Source organism: Sinocyclocheilus anshuiensis, unplaced genomic scaffold, assembly GCF_001515605.1.
Source record: "Sinocyclocheilus anshuiensis isolate Anshui unplaced genomic scaffold, SAMN03320099.WGS_v1.1 scaffold1980, whole genome shotgun sequence".
Classification (NCBI taxonomy): domain Eukaryota; kingdom Metazoa; phylum Chordata; class Actinopteri; order Cypriniformes; family Cyprinidae; genus Sinocyclocheilus; species Sinocyclocheilus anshuiensis.
The window spans coordinates 279,831-306,642 of NW_015557235.1; the positions used below are offsets into that span (position 1 = coordinate 279,831).

General features: G+C 39.7%; 1 protein-coding gene across 1 annotated transcript; it reads left to right on the plus strand.

The window, feature by feature from the left end:
* The first annotated feature begins 297 nt into the window (after nt 1-297).
* On the plus strand, nt 298-26,812 carry LOC107679025 (transmembrane protein 255B-like). The gene is made up of 9 exons (XM_016474438.1): nt 298-391; nt 1,030-1,172; nt 8,303-8,365; nt 15,880-15,969; nt 17,137-17,217; nt 17,555-17,640; nt 19,521-19,680; nt 24,208-24,345; nt 26,117-26,812. The coding sequence occupies exons 1-9, from the start codon at nt 334-336 to the stop codon at nt 26,261-26,263; spliced, it is 966 nt and encodes a 321-aa protein (XP_016329924.1). The 5' UTR covers nt 298-333; the 3' UTR covers nt 26,264-26,812.

Genomic DNA, 26,812 nt, shown 5'->3' on the forward strand with positions numbered 1-26,812 from the left:
TTAGAAATGTTCACTGCAGTAGGTGACAAATAAGCATCATCTGCAACTATTTCTGAAGAAGCATTACAACAAAACCATCATCAAATAGTCAAAAGTCAGAAAAAGAAAAAGAAGATTTTGCCTCAAACTCTAAAAATGTATATCACGTAACGCTACCAGGCTAGACGTGTTTCAGTTGAACTGATAACTTTGTTCAGACTCTAATTTCACGTCCCTGAATTCTCCGGAGGGCGCTGGCACGTGTATAAAAGCTCTAGCAGTCGCACTGGCGCGCACAGTCTGGATTTACACCGCGAGTGAGATCGGTTGGATTATAAACACTAACGAGGAGAAATGACAAACGCACAAGAAACGACCCGGCGCGACGCCCCTCCTTCACACGCTGCTGCAGGTAAGTGTTGAATCCGATTTCAAAAATATAGTCCATGTAGCGTAAGAAAGAAAAGCTTAAAATTTGAAAAACATAAAGTATTTTTTTGTATAATACGTATTATTCTTAATGTAAGAAACATAATGTCTGCATTAACCTGCACTTCTCATTTTTACAGTAAAATAAAATGTGTTTCCAGTCGAAACTATTTTATCGATTATATTCTTGAATTTGATAAACATAGACTGACTGTGTATTGAGAGAGTTCAGCTCAGGTAAAGTGAGTGGGACCTCAGGTAAAATGGAACGATTTTTTTTTTCATGGTTGAATGTCTTTTAAATATGAGTAGACAATCATACCCGTCATTGATAATTCTTTTCATTCGAAAAATGTTTTTGTGACAACCTCATAGTGGATCAAGCTTCAACATATGTGTTTTTAGTGTGTATTTAATAAATGTACTTTAATAAATTAGATAAAGTGAGACCTAATTTGACAAAAAAGAGTGTTATTTAAAAACATTTCATACCTAAACTGAGTTTGTCAGTCAAGAGAGGAAACCTGTACTATGTAGGCTGTTTAAGCAGATTTAAACTGTGTTTATGTTATTGATCTGCAATCTTTTAAATGTAGTTAACTCCTAAACTCTCTCTGGTAGATGCAGTGAGGATGAGGAGAAGAAAGGCTCAGTGGCTGGTTTCAGGCATGTTAAGTCTGTCTTTGCTCATTGTAGTGATGGGTATCTACACCAGCACACGCACTGTGAGCGTCAGCATCACAGGATACATGTCAGGAATTATTGTAAGTGTCATAATCACATTTTGATTCGTATTTGGTGTAAATGCAGACACAATGGGGGGAAAATGTTTGAATTGAAAATATTTATTTGTTTGTTCTTTTGTTCAGTATTTGTTGCTTGTTTGTATTTGTTTTCTTTGGTATTCTAACTATGACATTCTTGATCTTTTTGTACATACCCTGGAGAACTAGAGTTTATTCTGGTCTCAATGAAGATTCCATTCCATCCAGCGAGATGAAAATGTACTTATATGTCTCATTCAGTCGAACCATAATCTGATAAGAAAGTAGTCATTTGAAATTAATTGTCTGTCAAGAAGAACACTAATTTTGGTTGGAGCAGTAATTCCTCCAACACCCCAAGTCAAATCCACTGCTCTGACTCTATTTAAAACTAATAGAAGCCTCCAAAATAGACAGAGACCAGCCAAACCTTTCCAAGACAAATTTTCATGAGAAAACCACACACTCTGAAATAGCAACAGAATCGTACTTGGTTACAAACGTAACCACGGTTCCCTGAGATATGGGAACAAGTACTGCGTCTGCTAAGACGCTATGGGAAAAAGCCCTTTTTTTTCCTGAACTGAAGCCTTTTTCAATAACGCAGTGTAACTGCACGGCCATTGGTTCGTGCAGTATACTTTAAAAATGAACCAATGGTTCGGCAGCAGTGCTGCACGAACCTATGGCCACGAAGCCCGCCAAAGCCCGCCAGAATGGGTGGGACCATCTGGCTATATAAGCGGGCATTTCGCCATAGGATTCCGGTTACTTCGACTGAAGCGACGACTGAGTCGTGCAGCTGTATAGCATGGCTAGCAACGCAGTACTCGTTCCTGTATCTCCGAGTACGTTCCCTATCGATACTTCACTCGTATTGCGTCTGCTAAGATGCTATGGGAAACAATACAATCACGCCGTGCTATGGCAGAGGAACGACTACATGTGTAACCTTGCCCTAGGCATCTCAGAGCCCAAGGGGACAATAGCGTGGAGTCCAACACCTCCCAAGGCGAATGGGCTAAGCTCACAGAGGTCACGCCCAATCTGAGTGATCGTTCCAGAAGACATGCACAGCCCCGGCACCTATGAGGGCCGAGAGCGCACAAGTAAATCCTCTGATGGTTTTGAGTGGTACTGCGTAAGCAGGTGCATGCCAGTTATGCAGTAAGAACCCTAGCCTGCAAGGCAGGGACGTCCAGGTTATAAAATCTAGCAAATGTGGATGGCGAGGACCAACCGGCCACCACACAAATTTCCGCAATGGACACGCCGCTAGACTATGCCCAAGAAGAGGCGACGCCTCTAGTTGAATGGGCTCGTACTCCAATGGGGCATTGCAGGCCCAAGGAAGAATAGGCTAGCATAATAGCGTCAACTATCCATTTAGAAAGTCTTTGCTTCGTGACCGGATGCCCTTTAGCGCGGCCACCGAAGCAAACAAAGAGCTGTTCAGACTGCCTAAACGGGGCGGAACGCTCGATGTAAACTTTCAGCGCCCTGATGGGGCAGAGTAATTTCAACTCCTGGTCCTCTTCTGAGGGAGGAAGCGCAGAGAGTGTAATGACCTGTGCCCTGAATGGAGTAGAGAGCACCTTAGATATATAACCATGCCTCGGTTTCAGGACAACCTTAGAGTCGCCAGGCCCGAACTCCAGGCAGGTAGGGCTCACAGACAGCGCCTGTAAGTCTCCCATTCGTTTGACCGATGCTAATGCTAGCAGCAGAGCAGTTTTCAACGACAGGGACCGAAGGTCAACAGACTGCAGCGGCTCAAAGGGAGGACCCTTCAGGTAGGTCCCACGTAGGGACAGTGAGGGGACGGGGCGGATTCAGCCTCCTAGCCCCCCTCAGAAAACGGACAATAAAGTTGTTTCTGCCCACCGACTGGCCTGCTATCGGGGCATGAGAAGCCGTTATAGCTGCTATATAGACCTTGAGCGTGGATGGGGAGTGCTCCTTATCCAATAGCTCCTGCAGGAAGGACAATATCACCGATACGTCACAGACGGACGGGTTCTCGCCCGTCCTCGCCTGGTTAAGCACCAGGCGGAGAACACCCACCACTTAAAGACGTAGAGGCGTCTTGTAGATGGAGCTCTAGCCTGAGAAATGGTGTTTAGAACACACTCTGGGAGGCTTGCAGACTCCCGTCGAGTGGCCAAAGATGCAGAGCCCACAGCTTGGGCCGGGGGTGCCATATCGTCCTGTTCGCCTGAGAGAGGAGATCCCGCCTCAGGGGAATGGGCCACGGGGCTGCTATGAGCAGCTGCGACAGCTCTGATAACCAATGCTGGTTTCTCCAGAGCGGGACCACCAGGAGAACCTTGCGTTCTTGTTCCCTGATTTGTCTGATTACCTGCAGGACAGGGCGATCGGGGGAAAAGCATAGACAAGGAGGTTGTGCCAGTAGTGGGCCAACGTGTCCTTGTCCTTGGAATAATAAATTGGGCAATGAGAGTTGTCTTTTGAGGCAAATAGGTCCACTTCCGCCTTGCCAAAGATCTCCCACATTTTTTTTGAACCGTCTGCGGATGAAGCATCCAGTCTTCTGATGGGACTTTGCTTCGTGACAACATGTCCGCTCCTTGGTTCAGTTTGCCCGGAACGTGCGCTGCTCTCAGCGAGCGCAGGTTGAGCTGAGCTCATTCCAGGAGGTGCTCTACCATCACAAAGAGGCACCTCGAGGAAAGCCCTCACTGGCGATTTATGTAGGACACCACAGTCATGCTGTCTGAGCGGACCAGAACGTGGTGTCCCCTCAGGTCTGGTAGGAAGGTTTGACAGGCCTGACATACCGCCAGCATTTCGAGGCAGTTGATGTGAAGACCGTCCTGCGCTTTCAACCAGTGGCCGAAAGCCAGTTTTCCTTCGCACAGAGCTCCCCAACAAGTGTTGGAAGCATCTGTCGAAACCACCTTTCTCCTGAAGACCATTCCTAGGGGGGCACCCTGTTCCATCCACTGAGCATTCTTTCAAAGGGGTCAGGGCCCAAATGAGAGTGGTGGTACTCCGATAAGCAGGCGTCCATGATGCCACACATGGGATGGAACCCGCTGTTTCAGCCAGTACTGAAGGGGACGCATACGAAGCAGGCACAACTGTAGCACTGGAGACGCTGCGGCCATAAGTCCCAGCATCTTTTGAAAAGCCTTGAGGTGGCGAGAGGCACCGGCCTTGAAGGAAGCCGCGAGCTGCTGTATGACCAGAGCATGCTCTGTCGCGACCACCACTCTCATTTGGATTGAGTCAAACACTGTTCCCAGGAACGACACTCGTTGGCTGGGGGACAGTGCACTCTTGGCAAAATTGACCCAGAGCCCCAGGCATTCTAAGTGGCTGAGGAGGAGGGCTCTGTGAGATAGTGACTCCGCCTCCGACTGAGCCTGAACGAGCCAGTCATCGAGGTAATTGAGAATGCGGACTCCCTTCTGCCTCAGAGGGGAAAGAGCTGCATCCATGCACTTCGTGAAAGTGCGTGGAGCCAGGGACAGTCCAAAGGGAAAGACCGTGTATTGATAAGCCACTCCCTCGAAGGCTAATCACAAGAATCTATCTGGATGTGAAAGTAGGCGTCTTTCAAGTCCAGAGACAAGAACCAGTCCTCTTGGCGTATTTGCGAGAGGATCTGCTTTAGTGTAGTCATCCTGAACGGCCGTTTCATGAGGGCGTGATTCAGGCCATGTCCACACGTAAACGGGTATTTTTATAAACGTTTTTCCTTCTTCCGTTTTTAAAAAAATCTCTCCACATGAAAACGCAAACACATGTTATGAAGCACTGTCAAGAGCATGCCAAACCAACAGGTGGCGATATAATCTCAACCATAAAGCCATGTTGGCCAATCAGAAGCCTGAAATAGTTTCCAGTAGGCGGCGATAACAGCGCAGGCTCTGACGTCACAAGCCAAAAACTCCGGTTTCGCTGGCTACACGATAACACTGCAACCGGAGGTTTTGAAAATCTTCACCCTGGCAGAAGTTTTCAAAAATATTCGGTTTCAGTGACCTGGTGCTGCGTTTGCTTGTGGACGAACGGCCAAACCGTGTAGAAAAAGCTGCTGTTTTAAAAATAACCACGTTCGTGTGGACAGTGCCTCAGGCGTCTAAGATCAAAGATATGCCACGGGCCGCAGGCCGCCATCCTTCTTGGGGATGAAAAAGTAATGGCTGTAGAAGCCTAACTCGCTCTGAGCTGGAGGAACCGCCTCTATGGCTCCCTTTGCCAGCAGATTTTTCACTTCGGAGCGCAGGACGTGTGCGTCCTTGCTCTGAACCAAAGTGGAGACCACCCTGCTGAAACGTGGGGGTCTTCAAGTGAATTGAAGTGAATAGCCTCGCTTTGTATCCCCAGAACCCACTCTGACACTCCGGGGATGGCTTGCCATGCCTCTTCCCGGGAAGTCAGGGGTTGGATTGGTTCGAGTGCCTGGTCGCTGCAAGAGGACACGGTACTCGTGAGAACTGGAAGAGGAAATCTGCTCTCTTTTTGAAAATGTTTGTGTTTTAATCTGCCCGCTATAACAGCAGATCGCCACTTGGGCGCTTGAACGGGCCCAGAGTTTGCAGCAAACACATCGCCGACTGCACCCGGAACTGGACGGGGTGATTGGCAGCTTAACAGAGGCAGCTTGGGGGTAGGTCCGGCTGCAGCGAGACTTGACCCCTTCCTCTTTCTGTCCCGTAGATCAGGACGACGCCTGAGGCGCAGGGTCCAGTGCTATTTTGGGCCGGGGTCCCTGGTGCTTCGGAAATGGGTAGCGTTTGGCCGAGCGGGAACGTCATCGAGGCTCAGGCATGGCTGGCTGGGCGGCGGTAGCCGCAGGTGCAGGCTTCGCGGGCTGCTGAGGCTGCGAAGACTTGGGGCAACTAGAGGCAGCTGCAGAGCTAGAGCGTTTTTGCAGAAAGTGTCGCATGGCTAGGGTGAAACGCTCAGCGAAGCCTTCGACTGCTGGCTCAAACAGACATCCTTGATTTCCGTCAAGGTATAAGTGGCGCTCGAGCACCCCCAGACTGGCCACGGAACGCCCTATAGCCTGAGCCCTAGCTTTGGTGGCGCGCAAAGCCAGGTCCGTCGCACTTCTCAGCTCCCTGAGCGTCGCTGGGTCTGGGTCAGACTCATCCGTGCTGGCGAGGAGTTTGACCTGGAAGACCTGGAGGACCGCCATTGAGTAGGAGTAGGCGCGTCCAGCAAGGGCTGAAGTTGTCCTACAAAGGTGGCCTTTGCCTTCCATCCAATAGCAGTGGGCGGGCAGAGATGCACGGTCACTGACTCGTCCAGCGGAGGCAGCTTCTCATATCCACTATCTTCAGCACCGTCCACCGAAGTGAGGGCGGATGAAGCGGAAGTATGGAGACGTGCAGAGTATGGGGCACGCCACGACCTGGTGAGCTCATCATGGACCTCCGGGAAAAAAGGAGAGGATCACTGACGAGGGGCTTGACGGCTCCCCGGCAGGAACCACTCATCCAGACGGCTGCAGGAGGGCTCCTCCGGTGGAGACAACTCCAATCCCAGCTCCTCGACGGCTTTCGAGAGGACACGGAGTAATTCGGCGTCCATCCCGGGCTTAACATCGCTGTGCTCGGACGACGGCAGGGGGCAGGGTTGGCAGTCGAGCCTGACAGCTCCTCCGCAACCGAGGCTGCTAATGACACCGAACAAGACCAGATCGCTCGCGCTGGCAGAGGGACGCTGGACAGGCTGGGTGAAGAGGATGGGGGAAGCCTCTCTGTGTTTGAGAGAGCGAGGCACGTAGGACTTGAGCCGACGTAAGCTCGCTCGCATCCGAGCCCTGCGATCCTCTGCCGAACCTGTCATTTGCACCCCACATGCTAACCAGAACTTTAGCCGAGACCTGTTCTTACTACTACAACTGATTCCTGGCCGGTCTCCCAGCATATGAGGAGACCTGTGCAGCTTACCCAGAATACTTCAGACTGACTGTTCAAGCTTCCCATGTACTTCCACGCCACAATGCATGTCTGTTTCATGTCAATGGCTCCCTGTCACTGCTAGAATCAGGTTCAAAACACTTCTAGAGTACAAGGCAGTCAATGGCCAAGCACCGTCTTATTTGTAGCGCTATTATGACACCTAGGACTATAACTAAGGTTGCCAGCCATCACAGAATAATACTTTCTGTATTTGTATAATACAGAATAATCTTGTATGTAAGTATTAAATGTCCCTAATTGAATCGTGTGGGACTCAATTTGTACCTTTTTTTAAGTATTTTTGGCCATGCACCCCTCAATTCACTGACAATATCTCTTGGATTGGTCCAAAAGAGATTGTCCATGAATTGATACAAATTTATATTACACTTTTATTATACAATGCATCCTTTTTAAAACTTAAAAACTATTTAAAAAAAATGTCTTCATTTGCGTCCTACAGGTTTGGAATAACATGAGTAAATAACGACAGAATTTCCCCCCATTTTTATGAACCAATCCTAGAAGTGTAAGTGGTTGCATCTTAGTAATACTCAAACTTGCATTTTCCCAATTAATGAATTGCATTAGTGACTTCATCTGTGAGCTCAAGGCTGTTCAGACATTATAAACAAGGGGCTTCTTGTTGATACAATGTCAAATATTATCAATGGGTTCACAGCAGGAAAAAGAACACAATAAAATCAGTCTGACAGTGAGAAGTAAACCGCATACTGTGTTACCAAAACATCTCTTTTCCATATGTGAACTTGGATGGTCTGTGAAACTTTCCACAACTCCTGCAGATACCCTGCTGGAGACTTGGACTATGAGTATAGCTACAGTGTGTCACCTCTCATAAGTTGATGGCCATGAAGAAGTTTTGCATCCAAAGTGATTGGATCTTACAATTAGTTATGAGCATGATGTTGAGGAGAGGGTAGGTTATGTGTTCCACAACACATAAGGATCTCATGATCCTTGAAATATTTTTGTTTCAGACTTCCCCTTCATATTTTCTTGTCATTTAAGCTTGAAAAAAAACATAAAGTGAATGCCATAAATCATTTAGCTTGAAACGAATTGAAACCATGATAATGATTCCCAGTGCTCGTACGGTCATGCTTATGTTCTCTAGAGTATTTTGCATCATTTGTTTCTCTTTTTACATTCATGTCTGTCTACTGATTGCAGTTGGCATTTGGATCATTCTTGGGAGTTCTTGGACTATGCCTGGAGGAAAACCGCAAGCAGCTGGTAGATATCACAATGTAACATTTTCAGTTGGGGTTTGTCTTCCTGTTTTATGATCCTGATCAGCATAATACCTTATCATCCTGCCATGGTCATTTCTAGTTATGGTTCACAAAATATGTACCCTTTTTATTTTTCCTTTCTCTTTGGTTTGGCTAAGAAAACTTTCTAATCTCACGCTTCCAAAGTGCAAATATGTGAAGCATAAACATTTAAAAACACAATATATTTGTTTTTATACCACAGATCTGCCAAATGATGTTCAGTGATGTTTCATAAATTGTTTTTAAAAGTTCATAATTTTTAGTGACTTGTGTTTAAATGTTTGAAATATATGGAATTTCAAAAAACCATAAATTCTATGCAAAATGATCAGAAAGGAGACTACTGTATTTGTCATGTATATAGCTAAGAGCGCGCACAGTTGTTCAGAATTTCACACTGGTTTCAAAGGTTTGATAAGATCAGTCCTGCCTCTAAACCTAACCCTCACACAAACCTGTAGCAGATTTAATGAAAAACATAATTTGTCCAATTAATGAGCCGATCAAATAGCGTGGACACTTTAAATGTCCTCGCAGTTGGGTTTCTGACATGTTTCTCTATATTTGTGAGTGCATTTTCAAAAGATTGGCCCTCACAAGTAATCAAACCTGCACACACACACACACACACAAACACACACACACACACACAAACACACACACACACACACACACACATCTGGTTTTTGGTGGGGACTTTCCATTGACTTTTATTGTCTTTACACTTAGCTTATGTTTTCCATCACCTAACCCAACTCCAAAACCTAACCCTCACACAAACTTTTCTGCATTTCTTGCATTTTAATTGAGACATTATTAAGCCCGCATCCTTATGGGGACTGTTGATTTCTTCTAGTAATGCAGGTGAATTCAGGGTTACTCCAATTACTGCTTAGAAACAGCCCAAGATGCTGCTGGGTGAATTACAGTTTTTTTTTTCAACTGCTTGCACTCAAAATCTTTACTTATCACACAATTTCTGAAACCTGACACTCAAACACCAGAACCACACACCAAAACTGCAAAACCATATTATTTTGAATGCATTATTTTGAATGCAGTGCTTCATTTTGCAAGAGATGTGAGGCATTGTGCATTTTGTGTGTGAAATTCTTGGATTTGTGTGTAAAGTTTTGAAAAAAAAGAGGCAATGTTTTGAAAATGTGTGTAAGTAGTTAAAAAAACTGTAAGCTTTGTTCAGACTGTCAGTCGAAGTGACATATCCGATTGGAATCTGATTTTAATGTTTGACAATGTCTGATGTGTTTACTGTACATTTTACGTGGCGTGAGAAAGTGACATAGGCAAAAAGCTACACAAAATCAGATTTCACATGATTTTTGCTGTTCAGACCAGCTAAATACGATCTGATTCCAGTCAGATATTCACAAAAAACAGATCTGGACTGACAGTCTGAACAAGGCTTTAGTGACGTAACAGCTATGAAAGTACAAAATATAAATCATTGATATCAAGGTCTACATTGATCTGCCTTGACAGGTTAAAGGAATAGTTCACCTAAAAATCAAAATTTGCTAAAAATGTACTAACCCTCAGGCCGTCCAAGATGTAGATGAGTTTGTTTAGTCATCTGAACAGATTTGGAGAAATTAAGCATTACATCAAGTGCTCACCAAATGGATCTTCTGCGGTGAATGGGTGCCGTCAGAATGAGAGTACAAACAGTGGATAAAAGTATGACAATAACCCACAAGTAATCCACACGACTCCAGGCTATCAATTAAAATTTGTTTAAATGAAAACTGCATAATTAATAATAATGCATCCTGCAGTGAAAAAGTCCATCATCTGTTCTCCTCTCAAATCAAAATCCACCAACATCTTTTTTTCAAACTGTTTTCGCTTATAAATGTTGCTTAATCTGCGCATATTTCTCCTGATTCAAACGAGACAACTATTTCACTAGAGAAAGCAATATTGTGGATAGAGGACTCATATGTTAGCCAGAAGCAATGGTTTGAAGTTAAAAACATCTCTAATTAATTCATTTGTTTATACAAACATGCAGCTTTTCACTTTACAAGACATTAATTGATTGACTGGAGTCATGTGGGTTACTTGTGAATTATTGTGATGCTTTTATCATCTGTTTGAACTCTCATTCTGACGGCACCCATTCACTGCAGAGGATCCATTGGTGGGTAAGTGGTGTAATGCCGCATTTCTCAAAATCTGTTTTGATGAAGAAACAAATTCATCTACATTTTGGAAAGCCTGAGTGTGAGTACATTTTTAAAGCAGATTTTCATTTAAAATATTTCTAATTTATATTTACTGTCAAATAACACACTACAGTTAAAATTGTTGTGGAATTTTCCTTGTTCAAAAGAAATTGCTAAAGAGGTTTTGAAGCCAGTAGACTTTATTGATCAAACAACAAAGCCGAGTTACGGTTTGCAAAGGCAACTCCCGAATGTCTTTTCTACACAGATATATATATGTGCCTGGAGCTGGTTACATAATTCCATATATGTATTGTTGTATTTTTAGACAGGTGTTTCTTACCATATATAGAATGATCAATAGCTGTCATGTATATTTCTAGGTCTTGAACAGATTCTTTCCATATATGCAGGGTCTTCAAGTTTTAAATAATTCACTCAGTTCTTTCACTGCAGCTTTTAACCCACAGTTACTTCACATAGTCTTTTTAAATAATAATTGTAGAATAATGTCGTCTTCTCTATAGGCATAATTATATGTATTATATTGAATTAAGATCCCTGAAAATCTTCTACAAAATCTGTCAACACATAAAAATAAGTGTATGTCTTTAAAGAATGACAAAATATTATTAAAACAATGACATTTTTACATTTTTGAAAAGTGCACTTTGTGAAAGTATACTTAAGTTTGTTAAGAAACAGTCATGAAAGTGTACTCTTTAAGTATGCTGAAGTGGCCTTTTATTTCATTAATAGTACATTATCTGCTATTTTTTTTCTTTCAAAGGGTAGTAACACACTTATAATGGAAGTCAGGCAAGACATTCTGGAAGAAATGTGCAGCCTGCATTTTTGTTGAAGCCCATTCATTAAATGTTTCATAAAACCATGTTTATTGTTTGTGCAAATTTTCCTTTTTCCAGCAGGATGAGTTTAGTTTAGTGTTATGACCCCATAGACTTCCACTGTACTGTATTGTACATGTTTTTGCTTGTTTTTACAAAATGATGGACACAATTATTGTCTGTGATAATCAGCAGCATTTCAGAGGTGTCGTTGATAGAGCATAACCACCAACATAGTGGGTTCTTTAATGATTCACAGATGCATACTGTTTTGCAATGTAACACAATCCATTTTATTCTTGACCAAAATATGTTTGCATGCATCAACAGAAAACAATTTTCTTTAATACAATAATGATGTTCAGGAAAATACTCCAAATTAAGCAGACCACCCATATTTTAATGCATGGTACATTGCTACCACCCAGAACATTGTATCTTTGTAGCTGTTAGTTAGTTTATGTATACCGCTATTACCACTTTTATCAGAACATTTAAATTTCCTACTTAAAAAAAAGATTTAAAAGGGTGTAGTGGGACAGATACATATCCAAGCCTCAGGATTTGCTCCAGATTGGTGTTTCAGGCAAATTTGGCACACTTTGTTTCCGTCTGGGCCTCCAGAACTTGTGCTTTTGGAAATTGCAGAACCATTGCTTCTTGTACTTGAAGGGTCACTGTACTAAACGGAGTGCAGACACAGCATGAGCTGATTTCCTGCCCAGTGTTTATGGGCCTGGTGTCCGTCCGTCTACTCAGCTCCAGCATAAACTACATTTTACATCACTGACAGATTTACTGGGGTCACAGGAAAGGCTTAATGTGAACTACAGAGAAACTAGATATTTAATGTGAGTGCTGCTTGCCCATGTAAAATGCCACCATTCTAGGGCATTGCTGTGCAGTACTACTAGTTGGTTGGTAGCTTGTTCTGGGTGGAGGAGGCATGAGAATTGACTGGAAAACTTTCAGGAGAGCCAAAAGTCTGTCTCTGCTCATCATGGTCCAGCTTCAGTGGCATGCTGACCATATCTGGAAAAGATGCTACTAACATAAAAGGCTTAAACAAGATACGGACTGTTACACATCTGTGAAAGAGGAAAACATAAACGCAGGGTGAGGTGGAGAAAGAACATTTTGTACAGCATGAAGTGTCCAGACAGATGAGAAGAATGTTTCAGAGCAGATGGGAATTTCATAGCCCATAATTCCAATGTATTGATGAAAAAGATTTCATGGACCAGAAAACATTTGTTATTCCAGGGAGAGTGTATTTAGTCATTTAAAAGGCTATAGACTCCTATTCCGCGAGAGTGTTTCTCTGGACAGGCAGAACCTGTGTTTTTTGGACAAGCTGTTGAGATACTGCAGTTTATGAAGAACAGTAACAGGATACATGAATTCTGTCGTCATTTACGCACCCTCATGTTGTTTCATAGACTTTCTCTTTCTGCAGAGCACAAAAGTGCATATTTTGAAAGGTGTTGGTAACTAAAGCTGTGGTGACTATTGACTGCCATTGTTTGGAGAAAAGGCACTGAGACACTTCTCAGAATATCTTCTATGTTGCACAGAAGAAAGAAAGTCCTACCGTTTTTATGATCAGAAATAAGTTCTAATGTGGACATGGCTGTTGGTTGATGCAAATAAGATTTTTTGATCTTTGAATTTCTTATTGATTTCAGAATGGTGCTCCTGTTCCCCATCACTTATTTGTCTTTAAAAATGCGTATATTTAAATTTAAAAAGAATCCTGCCCACAGACAGTTCATTTTGCAAAACCATGCTGTTCCACACTGATCTGGGCCTGTTTGCATAACTGTTTTCCTTTAGTTGCCCGATGACATAACTGAATCTCAGATAAATTCCATGTCTAACACTACAGTAGTCATAGGTCAGAATACAATTATTAATTATTTTCCCCCAAATAACTACACTAGATTTAAAAGGCTAGATTGGAATAGCTATTTATTTATTTATCATGAGGTTCCAACCAAAAAAAAAAAAAAAAGAGAGAGATAATAGTAGCTAAGTGATTTGATAAAAACAGATGGTGTGAGGTCTAAAAAAGCTAATGTACCACATCTTGCTACAACTTTTATTGTGCTTTTGAATTTTGTTTTCATGTGCTACTTTGTTGAAATAACTTGAGTTCAGAGCTTGGCACTGTAAGTTCGCTGGCACCAACAAACAATTATTTCACCTTAAATGAATAAAACTATCTTAAATAAATTCTTTCATAGTTGCTGATAAAATGTGATACATTAGATAATCACCAATAAAACTTTGTTTGTCATATGCCGAACTTTGTTTTGGAGACCTATAATCACATAATCAAAAACAAATGATGCATTGGTAGCTCTAAACGACAAATATCCTTCTGCCCTGAAGAACTCTTAACCCTGACAGACATTAAAACAAGCCTAATGTTGTGATAATTAAAGCTCTTGGGAAACATTGCATGTATTCTTCAGTATTTCTGGCAGTCATAGAACAAAACCAGTGACATTTTCACAATGATGTGATGTTTCTTCAAGCTTCAGTGGTTGTCATTATAGGAAAAAAAAGTTTTAAACGGCCATCTGAAGCAGTTCTTTGAGGCAGTTTGGTATGCTGGTGGCTGACATACTTTAAGCCAACATAATTTAAATTAAAGTTGAAAAAAAAAGCAAATGTTGAGATAGGAAAAATTGGAAAATGAAAATGAAAAGCCTCATTCTCAAAGCAACATTTTGGTGTTTCTTTAGACACTTTTATGTTCCAGGATTTAAATTCAACAATCAAATTTAATCACATTCAAATTCGCTTTTTGTTCTTTGAATATGAGAGTATCTAATAAACTTATTTTAAATATTTATTGTATGAAAATTATTTATGTAAATTTCTAAATATTTGACCATTCCACCATTTCCACTTCCCCCTACATCAATAATGTAACACATTATAATGTTTTGGAGAGAAATATGTTGCATCTGATATGTGAAGACAACAAAAAGTTAAATATCACTTGAGAGCAGACAATTTTTTATTACATGGCGCAGCTGGTTCTTTTTGTATCAGCAGCCAATGAGCTCGCTGCTCAACATTCAAATACTTAGCTAGTGCTTGCTGTAGCAGTGCTTCAGAAACCCTACACCTTCCCCAGCTCCACCTGTATAGATCTGTTACAGGGTGAATCATGTATGCTATATATGGGGATCATTTCATATATGTTATATTACTTATATGCTCACAGCAGCATGTCTGTGGATGTATTGGCAGTATCAAGTCTCGGTACTTGTTCTTCTGCAGCAGCATCAGCAGCAGATCTATTCCACCAAGACCAAACACATTAACATTGTCATGTACACTACCATTCCAAACCCTCCGAAAGTTGTCATGATAGAACTGTTTTTAAACAGGTTTCTGAACATTCTGGACATCTGCCATTGGTGAGACAAGATTCTGCCCCAAGGCAGAGCTTAACGAAGAGTCAATTGAAAACAACACATATAGTCATACCAAAAGTCTATTATTTGGACAAAAATGTATGCTGGTTTATGTCTCGTTTAATTTGAATGTCGTCCTCATTCCCATCTTTGAACTGTAATTCACATCTGCTATAGATTTCACTAAACTGAACAAGAAGCACAGGTCCTAAGTGTGGACATTGTCCTTTCATCTTCCTTCCTCTTTCTGTTGACCTTTATATACAGTGCGTCCATTTACTGTCTCTGTTCACTTCCTCTCTTCCGGGCTCTCCTTTTCTCTGTATGTACATCTGTTTCTCTGTTGGTGAGTTGAGCTTCTTTTGGCAGTCTGCCTCTGATCAGCTGAGAAGAGATGTGTCCCTGTGGATATCATATTGCATGTTAAAAAAATACACTACGCCATTTGGTTGAGTTATTGTCAGTTATACGTAATTTATGGTTAGTTTCAAAGCCGGATGAGTTTTTGTTGTGCCCCCAGGAATCACATAAAAATTTGTCAGCTTTGGACAAGGACAAAGACTGTGTGAATGTGGACATGTATGAGTATATGCATTTACTAGGAAAGGTATTTACTACAGTACAGTTCATGCCAAATAAAGCTGTTTTATATACTGCAATATTAGGTCACAATTATTTAAGATGACTGTGATCATTGCCATGCAATAATATCTCTTGTTGTGCAGTACTGCTTTATGTGAGTGTTCTATGTTAACACGTTTGGTATTTAATCAAAGCAATAATGTATTATAAATGTTTATATGTATATATTATATTGTCTTATTATGTATTATTTATATTTTATTATTTATTATTGCATTATTTATTTTTCGATCAAAATAAAAAAATATATATTCCAGGTCATTAATATTGGGGAAAATGTACCATAAATAAATAAATAAAGCCTGCATCTTTTTTGGCTGTCAACTCAAATGTACATTTGTATCTGTAATCCATTTTTCTTTCTCTGTCCAGCTGATTGCAGCCATTGTGTTCCTGAGTTTTGGTATAATTTCCAGTTTCCTGTGTCTTGTGGTTGATGGCATTTTCATCCTGCTCAACATTGTAAGTACAGCAACTATGAAACATTTTTACATAGAAACAACCTTAGCAACTGCCTAGCGACCGTTCAGAACATCTTATCAATGCAGCATCAGGCAAAAAGAATACCCAAGCAACCACTACTATATTGGAGATATAGACAATTTAGGGCCAGATTTACTAACAGGGCAAATTAGCGTGAGAGCACAATCCCATAAAAGTGCAGATATGAGTGGAAAGTTCTGCGGGTGATTTACTGACATTTCATGAATAAAAGAACATAGACGCAGACGGATAATTTTCATAATGACCAACACAATCTACCAAGAGCAGCGCAAATTAGCTGGATTAAGACATGCTTTTGGGGAAGTAAATAATGCCACAAATACCAGTAAACTGACTGGCACAAACCATAGTAAATGGAGTTGCATGATTCATTTAAACACCCTCTCATAAACTTTGCGTCTGAAAAGGAAACTCCTGCAAATGCATATGCAATAAGGTCAGCCGCAAAAATGACTGTGTTCACACCTAATTTTCACCGTGTCTTTAATTAATCCTAAACATAGATTTTTAATGTCAAAAGAGGGTTTGCGCTGGCGTAAGTTGTTAGTAAATCTGGCCCTTAATGATTAAAATGTTTCTTTAAAACCGTTTACACACATAAAAACATAGTTTGGTCTAATTTTATACCAAAAAGTAAGACGTATGACCAACTAACAGTTAGCCAAGAGGTTATCAAAGTTCTTAAGTCAAAGTCTTATTAACCTAATGACTATGTTTATTCAGCTGGCTACATAACATGTTCAGTTTTCAGTGTCAAAATCCAAGGGCTGCATTTGGAGAGATGAGGAGTTCACTGAACTCTTTAGTATTTCAGCGGTCAGATCATCTGTCTTAACAGCATGAATGTGACTCATGAAGAGCAGAATGATGGACTGAGTTTGAGGGAAAACTCTCGGTGTGATAAGAAATGCCCACTTTGAGCTTCTCATTTACATTTATGAGCAATGTAAAAGCTAGGGCAGAGTGGAAATGTAGAGAAAAGAAAGAAATAGATTTTTCCCCCCGAAGTTTTTGTAGTGGTTGTAGATAGTAGTGGTAGAAAGGCATTGTATTAAAGAAAAAAATGTTTCAATGCAGTTGCAGAAGAAAACGTCAAACTGAAGACATTTCTTACACTCTCAACAGGATATGCGTCCAATGAGGGCAGGAAGATGTCAGTTCTACACCAGTGGAAATAGTTACATCTATGAGAACTACTACGCTACAGTGAGTCAAGTCCTCCTGATTTCTATGTTCAGCTCTTTAAAATATATTTGTATGCCTACCTGTAAAAATGCCCACCTAAATAGCTGTCTTTTAACCAGGTTTTTGATGAGGACTAAAGTCCTGTTTTAAGTTGATTTAGTTCCTTGGTGGATGAATTGATGCTGTGATCTCTGAGCTATTACATGCAGTTAATTTAGCATCATAATTTGATAACAGTAGTTAGTTATAATTAGAGTGCAGCTGAATGAAATTGTGTGCACAAAACATTTTGTTTGTATAAAAAAGTGAGTTTTGTATATAGCGTTTTATTTCTAAAAGATGCTCAATTGTTTTGTAGGTTCCCTGTCAAGGACTAACGGAGTCATGTAATATGAATGTTCGGAGTGGAACGTGTTACTGTTGTGATTTGTATGATTGCGCCAAGTAAGTATTGGTGAAGAAACAGACACTTTAAGGAAAAACTCAACAATAATGCAATACGAGTTGTTATTTGTCTACTGCAGAGCATCAAAGAAACCAAAAATGAATTTCACTCTTTTAGTAGTATTTTTTCTAGTTTTTGCAAGTATCTCTATTACTATTATTCATACTTTGAGTTAAGGGTTCAAATCTCTAACTATGAGTATTAAAAATAGCATATAAATGCCAAGTTCTGTCATAAAACTCTTGATGGCGCCTTAACGCAAACTGATGATATTCACAGTGTTAAACTACTTGGTACAAGCTGATTGGTTTATTTTGCATATGCAACCAATGAGCTTGCTGCTTTACATATAAATGGCTGGTTAGCATTCACTAGAGCAGTTCGCAGTGTGCTTTGAGAGTTCCTCTGAATCCCTCCACTTCCCCAGCTCCACCTGTATAGATCTGCTACAGGTTATTATTAGGGCTGGTAATTTAACGCGTTAATTAGATTAATTAATTATGAATTAAAATTATTAACTAATTTAACGCACTTGCCCCACCCCAGACCTACGTGGGTCATCTGACATTTCATACAGTTGACTGATGACAAATACGAGGCAGGGCAACAACTTACTGCGTGATGGAGCCTAGAGAACATAGTTAGAATGTCCCTAAAATTCAAGATATGGGGCAAAAATGCCCCAGTTTGAGTTTTTGTCTCATATTTACATCATATAGTTAAGCAATATCACACAAGCAACAGGCTAAGTGCAATATCACACAAGTGCAAGTGTGATACTGATCTTATACAACAGTTCAGTAAGTAAGAAGTTAATATTGTGTTATTTTAGACACAATGTTGTCTGTTTTGCTCAATTTTGCTAACGAAAATATAAAGACAAAGCAGAACTGTTTGTCTCCGAGCAACACACAGCAGCATTTAATTTCTTAATGCACATTTTGAACGAATTGGGTGAACCATTTGGCGCGTTGAACCATTGGCCATAGGCGCGTTGGATTTGAAGCGACGCTGCACAGATCGATCGGTGTATGACATCAAAGTACCGCGAGAGAGCGATTCAAAAGCATAAGGAGCCGTCTGCTCTCTATAGCTTTCAATGGACCATTGATAAAGAACCATTTACTTCACTACTGAATGAATCAGCCATTTGAACGAATCATATGAATGAATAAATGACTGGATGACTTAATAATTAAGACATTTACCACCACCTACTGGCAGTTTTAGTTTATTATTTAGAGTATCATTTCATTAAAGAAATAATTTCATATTTCCATAGTAATAATAATAAAATGAATAAAATAATTTATTAAAGGTATAGTTCACCCACCCAAAAATGACAATTGTGTCATCATTTACTCACCCTCGTGGTCCAAAAGAGTATATGTAATAAATTTTATCAAACAAAATATTTCTTGCTGAAGCTACTTTTTGTAATGTCTGTTTGATGCTTTACACAACAATGACTTTAAATGATCTTTTGGGAGTAATTTTTCAGCCAAATTTGATGTGCGATTAATTTGCAATTAATTAAGATTAATTAATCGCCACATCATGTAATTAATTAGATTAAAGATTTTAATCGCTTACCAGCCCTAGTTATTATATATGTTATTTGTGCAGCAGCAGTATGTCTCAAATACTCACAGCACCATATCGGCGTATGTATTGGCAGTAGCAAGTTCCTGTAAGTGTAATTGCTTTGCAGCAGCAGCGTTGTCATAATAAAATTCATTTCATACCATTTGCACTACAGACAGTGAGTTTTGCACGGCAATGAACCACCTACACTTTCTTGAGAATCTCTAGTATCAATAAGTTAATAGCACATAAACATAATAATACCATGACAATGATTTCTTGCTTTCTTTTTCAGTGGAGGATATCTGAACAATTACTATGAGTTTGTTGGTGTGCAGAGCTGTCAGGAGGTCCTCTCTCTGTATGTTCTCCTCTGGGTCCTGACCACACTTAACCTGCTGGCCTTCGTGTGTGGAATCCTGACCACTGCTGTACTGGGCAGTATCAAAGACATGGTGAGGCTCAGGAAAACTCACAGAGAGTTAACAAACAGGATGCAAATAACTAGCAGTCATCAATTTTTGTCCATTTCTTAACATCTGAATTTTGTAAAAAATTTAATCTTTCATAAGTAGTTCAAATCTATTAACATATTTTCTGACACATCGCTTAGGACTCACTGATGTAAAAATTATAATTTAACTTTATTTGGAGTACTACTTGTGCAACCTGTTCTCATCAGTCTGCGTATAAATAAAACGACTTTACACTTTCTAATTGCGTGTAATGCATACGCCAAATGCCAATGCAGACTGATGAGAACGGGTTGACTTGTGCAACAATGCACATTTCGTAATATTAAGCCTAAAATGTGTTTTAATGTGACTATGTATGAGATTGTATGATCTTTGAATAATATCAGTCTTTAAATGCAAGACATTTAAAGTGTACCTGAAGTATACTTGCAATAGTTCCACTTTAGCACAATCAAATATACTTGTATCTTTAGTTGGACTTCAGCATTACTTCTGCACAATTAAAAGTGCATTAAGTACAAAATTAGTTGTTCCAATTTAGTAGACTTTAAATATATTATCAGTTTAGTATACCAAAAGTACAACTGCAGTGCATTTTTAAGTACATAAATATGTTAATGTATTTGTAGTATACTTAGCATGAAATAAATGTATTTCAAATAAATTTAAGTATAATTATTTTTCACTTCTGCACAACTCTAATACTTAGAGATTGTATTTGCAAGTGTACAGGATTTCTTGACAAATTTATACTTTCCAAAATCCAGAAAGATCTACTATGGTTTAATACAGTGTTTTCATCCTATAAAAATCTAGGGTTGGCCAATATTGAGTTTAATTTTCATCTATGACTTCCAACAATTATGACAACAAGACAAGTTCCAGGTTTATCAGAAAATTAGACGAGGAAGCAAACAAGAAAAAAGCAGAAATGTTTTCAGCTGCTTTCTAAAAGATGTGATGGTCTCAGCAGTCTGGATGGAGGTTGGCAGCTTCATTCCACCAGAGAGGAACAGAGGTTTTGGAAAGTAACTTTTAGCCTCATTATGAAGAAACAAAAAGGCGTTGCTCATTCAGTGACCTAAGCTGGAGAAGAGAAAATAAACTTGCAGGAGTGGAGGTAGGGAGGTGCCGTTTCAGTGGCTGTCCTGAAAGTCAGCATCAAAACCTTGCATTGAGCCAGTGGAGTGAGATCAGGAGGGGTGTGATGTGTGTCTTCTTTGGCTGATTAAAGACCAGATGTGCTGGATCATCTTAGTCACACTGGTTTAAAGGCCCACCGGTAGATATCTGGCATGCGTTTAACTGAATGTGACATTCTCAGCTATGAAAGAAAGAGAAAGTGTGTGCGATCTCTTGGGAATCTGTGGAGACATTCTTGTTTCTGCTTTTGTTGATTGATTAAAGCAGAAAACCGCTGCAAAGATTTGTGTTTTGTTTTCAATAATCCTCCTGTGTTGAAGGACGGGAAATTTATTTTCCTGCAGGAAAGTAAATCTTGGCTTATAGGCAGATGTTGGGCTGACTAAACCAGATTCTGCTCAAGGATGTTTGTGTATTTGTTTTGTCCATGTTGTCCTTGGTACAAACAAGCTTTCTAGTTCCTCAGAATATAATGCTGTCATCACCATGTTTGACTGATGTGATGTGTGATCTGTGACAAAATATTTTTAAATATTGCACATCTACACCACATATTTAATGTACTAATTGAAAATTAGGTTATTGTTGTACTAGTGTAGTCAAAACACAAAAATAACAGTACAATTTTCCAATTCACTTGTACCAATTTCTATACCAGCAAAACCTGTTGGAAAATACCCTTTGACTATTTAACTATTTTATAAAATTATTTGAAATAAATAAATAAAAGTTATTATTAGTGATAATTACTAATACTGGTAACAATTTATTTTAATAGTCCCTTTTGAACACTCTGTTGACAATAAATATAACGCTGCACCAACATGTCTATAACTCTCATTAGAGTATTAGTAGACTGTCTGCTTAATATGTGCTAAATCTTTCTTGTGATGGACTCCCAACAGACTTTCTAAAGATTATAAGTAACTTTGCAAGTGCATGCCAACTTATACTAACTCTAACCCTACCAGTCTAATACTCGGCAAATAAAGGGACCATCAAAATAAAGTGAAACCCAAGTAATAATAACAAGTGTCAGAATAAAACTTAAAACAAAAAAAAGAGTGTTTTTAATAATTCAGCCATCACGGCTCTGTTTTCGTGTTTTAAGTATTGCTGTGGCAAATATTGCATTACATTTTTGCATTTGCATGTACACTGCAAGACTTAATGCACAGATCTATTATGACATATTCGATTTTCTGTCCAATCTGTTGCTATGATTATCACTCTCAATCATCCCAATTTTGGGAGTGACACAAGGAATGATAATTCATTGCTGCATTTAAATGTGATTATCACTCTCTACACTTTGTACAGTACATGGCCGCTGATTCTGTTAGCAGTAAGAAAAACATAACGAGTGCTCCCTTTATAATCACTAAAGATGTCAATCACTTCAGTTAAGAGTTAGCTCAGTTGTCAGACCTGGCTACAAAATAAATCTCTTATTTACTTGGTGTTTATACAGTACATTTTTGGATTCTGACTAACTGAAAAACCTGACTTTTCAGTTCATGCATGGCCATAATAAGCTCTAAAGTGGACCAGACTTCATGGGAAATTTGAGTTTCACAAAGAAATTTTGTGATTTTTAATACTATTCAAATTATTATTTTTTTTGCCTCACACAACCTTGGCATTAATCGAAGACTAACTAAAGCTAAAGACGTTTTGCTAACTTTCTGAGTAAAACAACAATTGGTTGTTCAGGATTATTATATTATTCTAATTTATCAATATTATCAGTCTTATTGCAGTAAGTTATGTTTTGCACACATCCTGATCACATGACCTTCTGTAACACCCACATCCAGACACTTCCACCCTGGTAATAACTACAGAGATTCCAATCTTTCAGAATCCATACATGAAATGACAGATGACAGATGAACTCCAACTTTGTTTTAAAGGCTACTCTCGTTGGATTAGTGCTGAAGGCACAGATGTTCTTCTGGAAACGCTTCTGAAAAAGAAAGGAAAACAGTTACCTTTATTAGTCCAATTTTTCTCAAAGGTCAAAATAGCATTGCTTTGAAGACTATAAGTGGGACAAATTTGGACAGCGTATCACATAAATCACTACAAATCTGTTGGACCACTGGAAAGGCTTTTTAAAATCTGTCAGCAAAGTACAATGAAGAGAAGCTTCTGGGCTTATTTTTGGCATAATTTATCAACTGGAAAATCCATGTGAAGACATTGTAAATGTTTGGACATCTTTTTGCTGATTTAGTTAAATATCTCTGACACTTTCAGTGTTGTCTTCATCACTCGGATCTTTACTCTTCGTAACCAGTTAATCCATTTGTGTGTCCGGCTTAAAGTTACTAGTTGACATGTTTATTCTGTTTTCTCAATAGTCAATACACAACAAACTATGACTCTATAAACACAAAACCACAACTGTAAACATGATATTTTATATGTATATATACACATTGAACATGATATTGCAGATTCAAGATATATACATATTTCTTTGACCAACCCTACAGGTGCAGCTCAATAAATTAGAATGTCGTGGAAAAGTTCATTTATTTCAGTAATTCAACTCAAATTGTGAAACTCGTGTATTAAATCAATTCAATGCACACAGACTGAAGTAGTTTAAATGAACTTTTCCACGACATTCTAATTTATTGAGATGCACCTATACATTCACTTCAGTGTCCTAAACCATTGTAACTGTTTCGTTTAAACAGATCTCACTGTGTGTAATTGTGTTCAGTGTATTTGATGGTTTGTGTTTGAATTGAAAATTTTTTAACAGTGTTTAATTTCGTCTTAATAGCTTGAGGTTTGCAGCACTGAGTTGGTGGTTTTGGCTTTGTTTTTATAGTTTTGATTAATGTTGTATTGCTTTCAGGAAATGTGTCTCAGCAATAGGGGGAAACTGTGCCAGTTCAGCCACTGCTAAATGAATTTTTCCCAAGACGAGCATTCGAGTTATATATGGCTTGCTACAAAGGTCACAATACGGGTTTATGAAAGCTTAAAAGACTGCATAAACTTTCATGTACAAACTTTTATGTTTACATCTGTTATCCTTCATTCAAAATTTTTTAAGCTTACTTTTTAAAAATTGAAGACCTGCATGTCACTTAAAGGATCATCAGCTACATGCATGCGTATAAATCAAATTAAAACATGATTCCATTGGCTTTTATGCAAACACACAAAATTGCCCTGTGCAACAGAGATATACCAATAAACAATGGACCCTTTTCACATTTCCGGGATTGGAACGCAGAAGTAAACTATACTTTCTGGGGCAATTGTATAGATAAACTGTTTTGGTAAATATGTTTTGGCATATGGCAGCCAGAGATGATCTTATACTTTTTTTTTTCTTCTTGCCAGAAGAGTGGGGTGGTCGGTCTTGATGTGTCCCAGTTGGGAGGTTCATCTCTATTCTCTTTTGATGGAGCCAGCTGTTCTTCCCCCACCGCACCCCTGCTAATGGACCCAAACTCACACGCAGGACACCAGCTCTACCCGGTCAGTACATCACGCTCACTTACACATGCACACAGATTCCGCTCATGGTCTTTTATGGTATGATTCAGTTGTGGAGACTTGCAGACTTTTTGTGTACCGTAAAATTAGTGTGAGACTCCCTATCAAATCCCCTGAGGATGCGGCGTGTGCTCCCATAATGATCCCCGTCCAAAATCCCACAGCATTCCCTTATAAAACTGTGCCTAAGTATACTGATCCTTGGGCTTGTCCCGATCACACCCCTGCCCTGCCGAGAATGCCAGCCAGAAGTCCAACCAATCCCAGATCATGGATCTTCCAGCACTCTCACCCCTGCTGAGTGATCTGAAGTTTCTTTTGGAAGCATCGCCACAAAAGTTCCTCTGGCCAACTTAAACACACATCACTAAGCATCAGATCAGCCATGCTCATCATGAACGCAACAAATAAACTAAGAGAATAGGATTATACAGCCTAATAAATTAAACATATAACAGTCACTGAGAAAATTATTACATTATTACATGATCAGCTCAACACTATTAAAGGGATAGTTCACCCAAAAATGAAAATTCTGTCATTAATTACTCACCCTCATGTCGTTCCAAACACGTAAGACCTTCGAGAATACTTTTTGTGCGCAAAGAAAACAATAATAACATAATTTATTCAGCAGTTCTATAATAACAATACTAACAGTTGCATTATTATTGTTTTCTTTGTGCACAAAAAGTATTCTCGTAGCTTCGTAATATTACGGTTGAACCCCTGATGTCACATGGATTATTTTACCGATCTCCTTGCTACGTTTCTGTGCATAGATCGTGGTAATATCATTGCTGTCTATGGAGGGTCAGAGAGCTCTCAGATTCCATCAAAAATATCTTAATTTGTTTTCCAAAGATGAACAAAGGTCTTACGGGTTTGGAACGACGTGAGGGTGAGTAATTAATGACAGAATTTTCGTTTTTGGGTGAACTATCCCTTTAAAAATAAAGGTTCTGCATCAATGGTTCCATGAAAAACATTGAACATTCAAGGATCTTTGAAGGTTCTTTAGATTACCAAATTGTTCTTCACACTAGGAATTTAATGGTTCTTTTAGGAACAGTTCACTGAAAGGTTCTTTGAGGAACCAAGCGATTCTTCTATACTATAGCATCGCTGTGAAACCCCATTTTGAAATCTTTATTTCTAAGAATGAATGAGCGGCCCACCTAGGCAACATCTCATTTTGGCTTGAATTCCAATTCTAGAATCCATCATGGCAATCTAAATGAAAGCTTTCATCCTAGATTGTGGACGGGTCTCATCAGGGGAAATTGAGGAAATTGTCATCATAATTTTTTATTCAGTACTGAAAAAGTACTGCTAAAAATACATTTAAATCAAATGCACCATTTAACCCAGTGTTTATTGTGTGCTCTATTTAAGCAGACAATGAAGTAGTTCACTAGGTTACAGAACAGAGCTGAAGTAAGACAATAGTTTGCTGGGAAAAGAGCTGATGAAAAACATCTCAGTGTGCAGTCCAAAAATCTTGAAAAAGTGAAGTGTGCAGTTTAAAACAGGGGTGTCCAAACTCAGTCCTGGAGGGCCGATGTCCTGTAGAGTTTTGCTCCAACTTGCCTCAACACACCTGCCTGGAAGTTATAGTATGCCTAGTAAGACCTTGATTAGCTGGTTCAGGTGTGTTTGATTAGGGTTGGAGCTAAACTCTGCAGGACACCGGCCCTCCAGGACCGAGTTTGGGCACCCCTGGTTTAAAAGCTTCTTTTCCTCTTTCCTCCAGAGGGCGTCGCTTTATGTTTCTCCAGCAGCACCTGCTAGTGCATCTCCAGGAGGAACATCAGATACATCCCACGCACAGCCCAACCCTCCTCCCTTTGCCCCCCTTTACAACCTGCTACCCTACAAGACCTCCAGCTTCTCAGCTTAGAACATCTGAATCCAAACTGAAGACCTTTAGACTGCACTTCCCTTAAACACAACATGAAATCAAAGTGGACTGTTTGCTTTCTGAATAAATGTCCGCGGTCTTATTGTGCAAGATTTATCTGAGCACGTTCTCAAGAAAATGGCTTGTTTTCATAATCTTTCATCAAAATGTCTTTTCCCTTTCTTCACTTTTGTGAAAACAGTGGTGAAACAATGTGTTTTCTACTGCAAGCCTGTGTGGATGGGGAAAATAATGTTAACTAATTGTATTTTTCTACTTTTCATGACCCGGTCAAACCCGGCTCTACCTTGTTTTCTGGTGGATATTCCATTTCATTTATAAATATGCCATATTATAGACATCTATTGAAGAAATGCAATGCTAATGCCATTTCATGTTGTCTTTAAAGGTCATATAAGGCTGCCAAGTCTAGTTCTTGCTATGGCTGTACAGTAAATATCACATTATAAAATAAATGGCTAATTAAAAAACAATAACACTAGAGACTAATTACAATCAGTTGTAGACTGTGACTCAGTTTGAACTAAC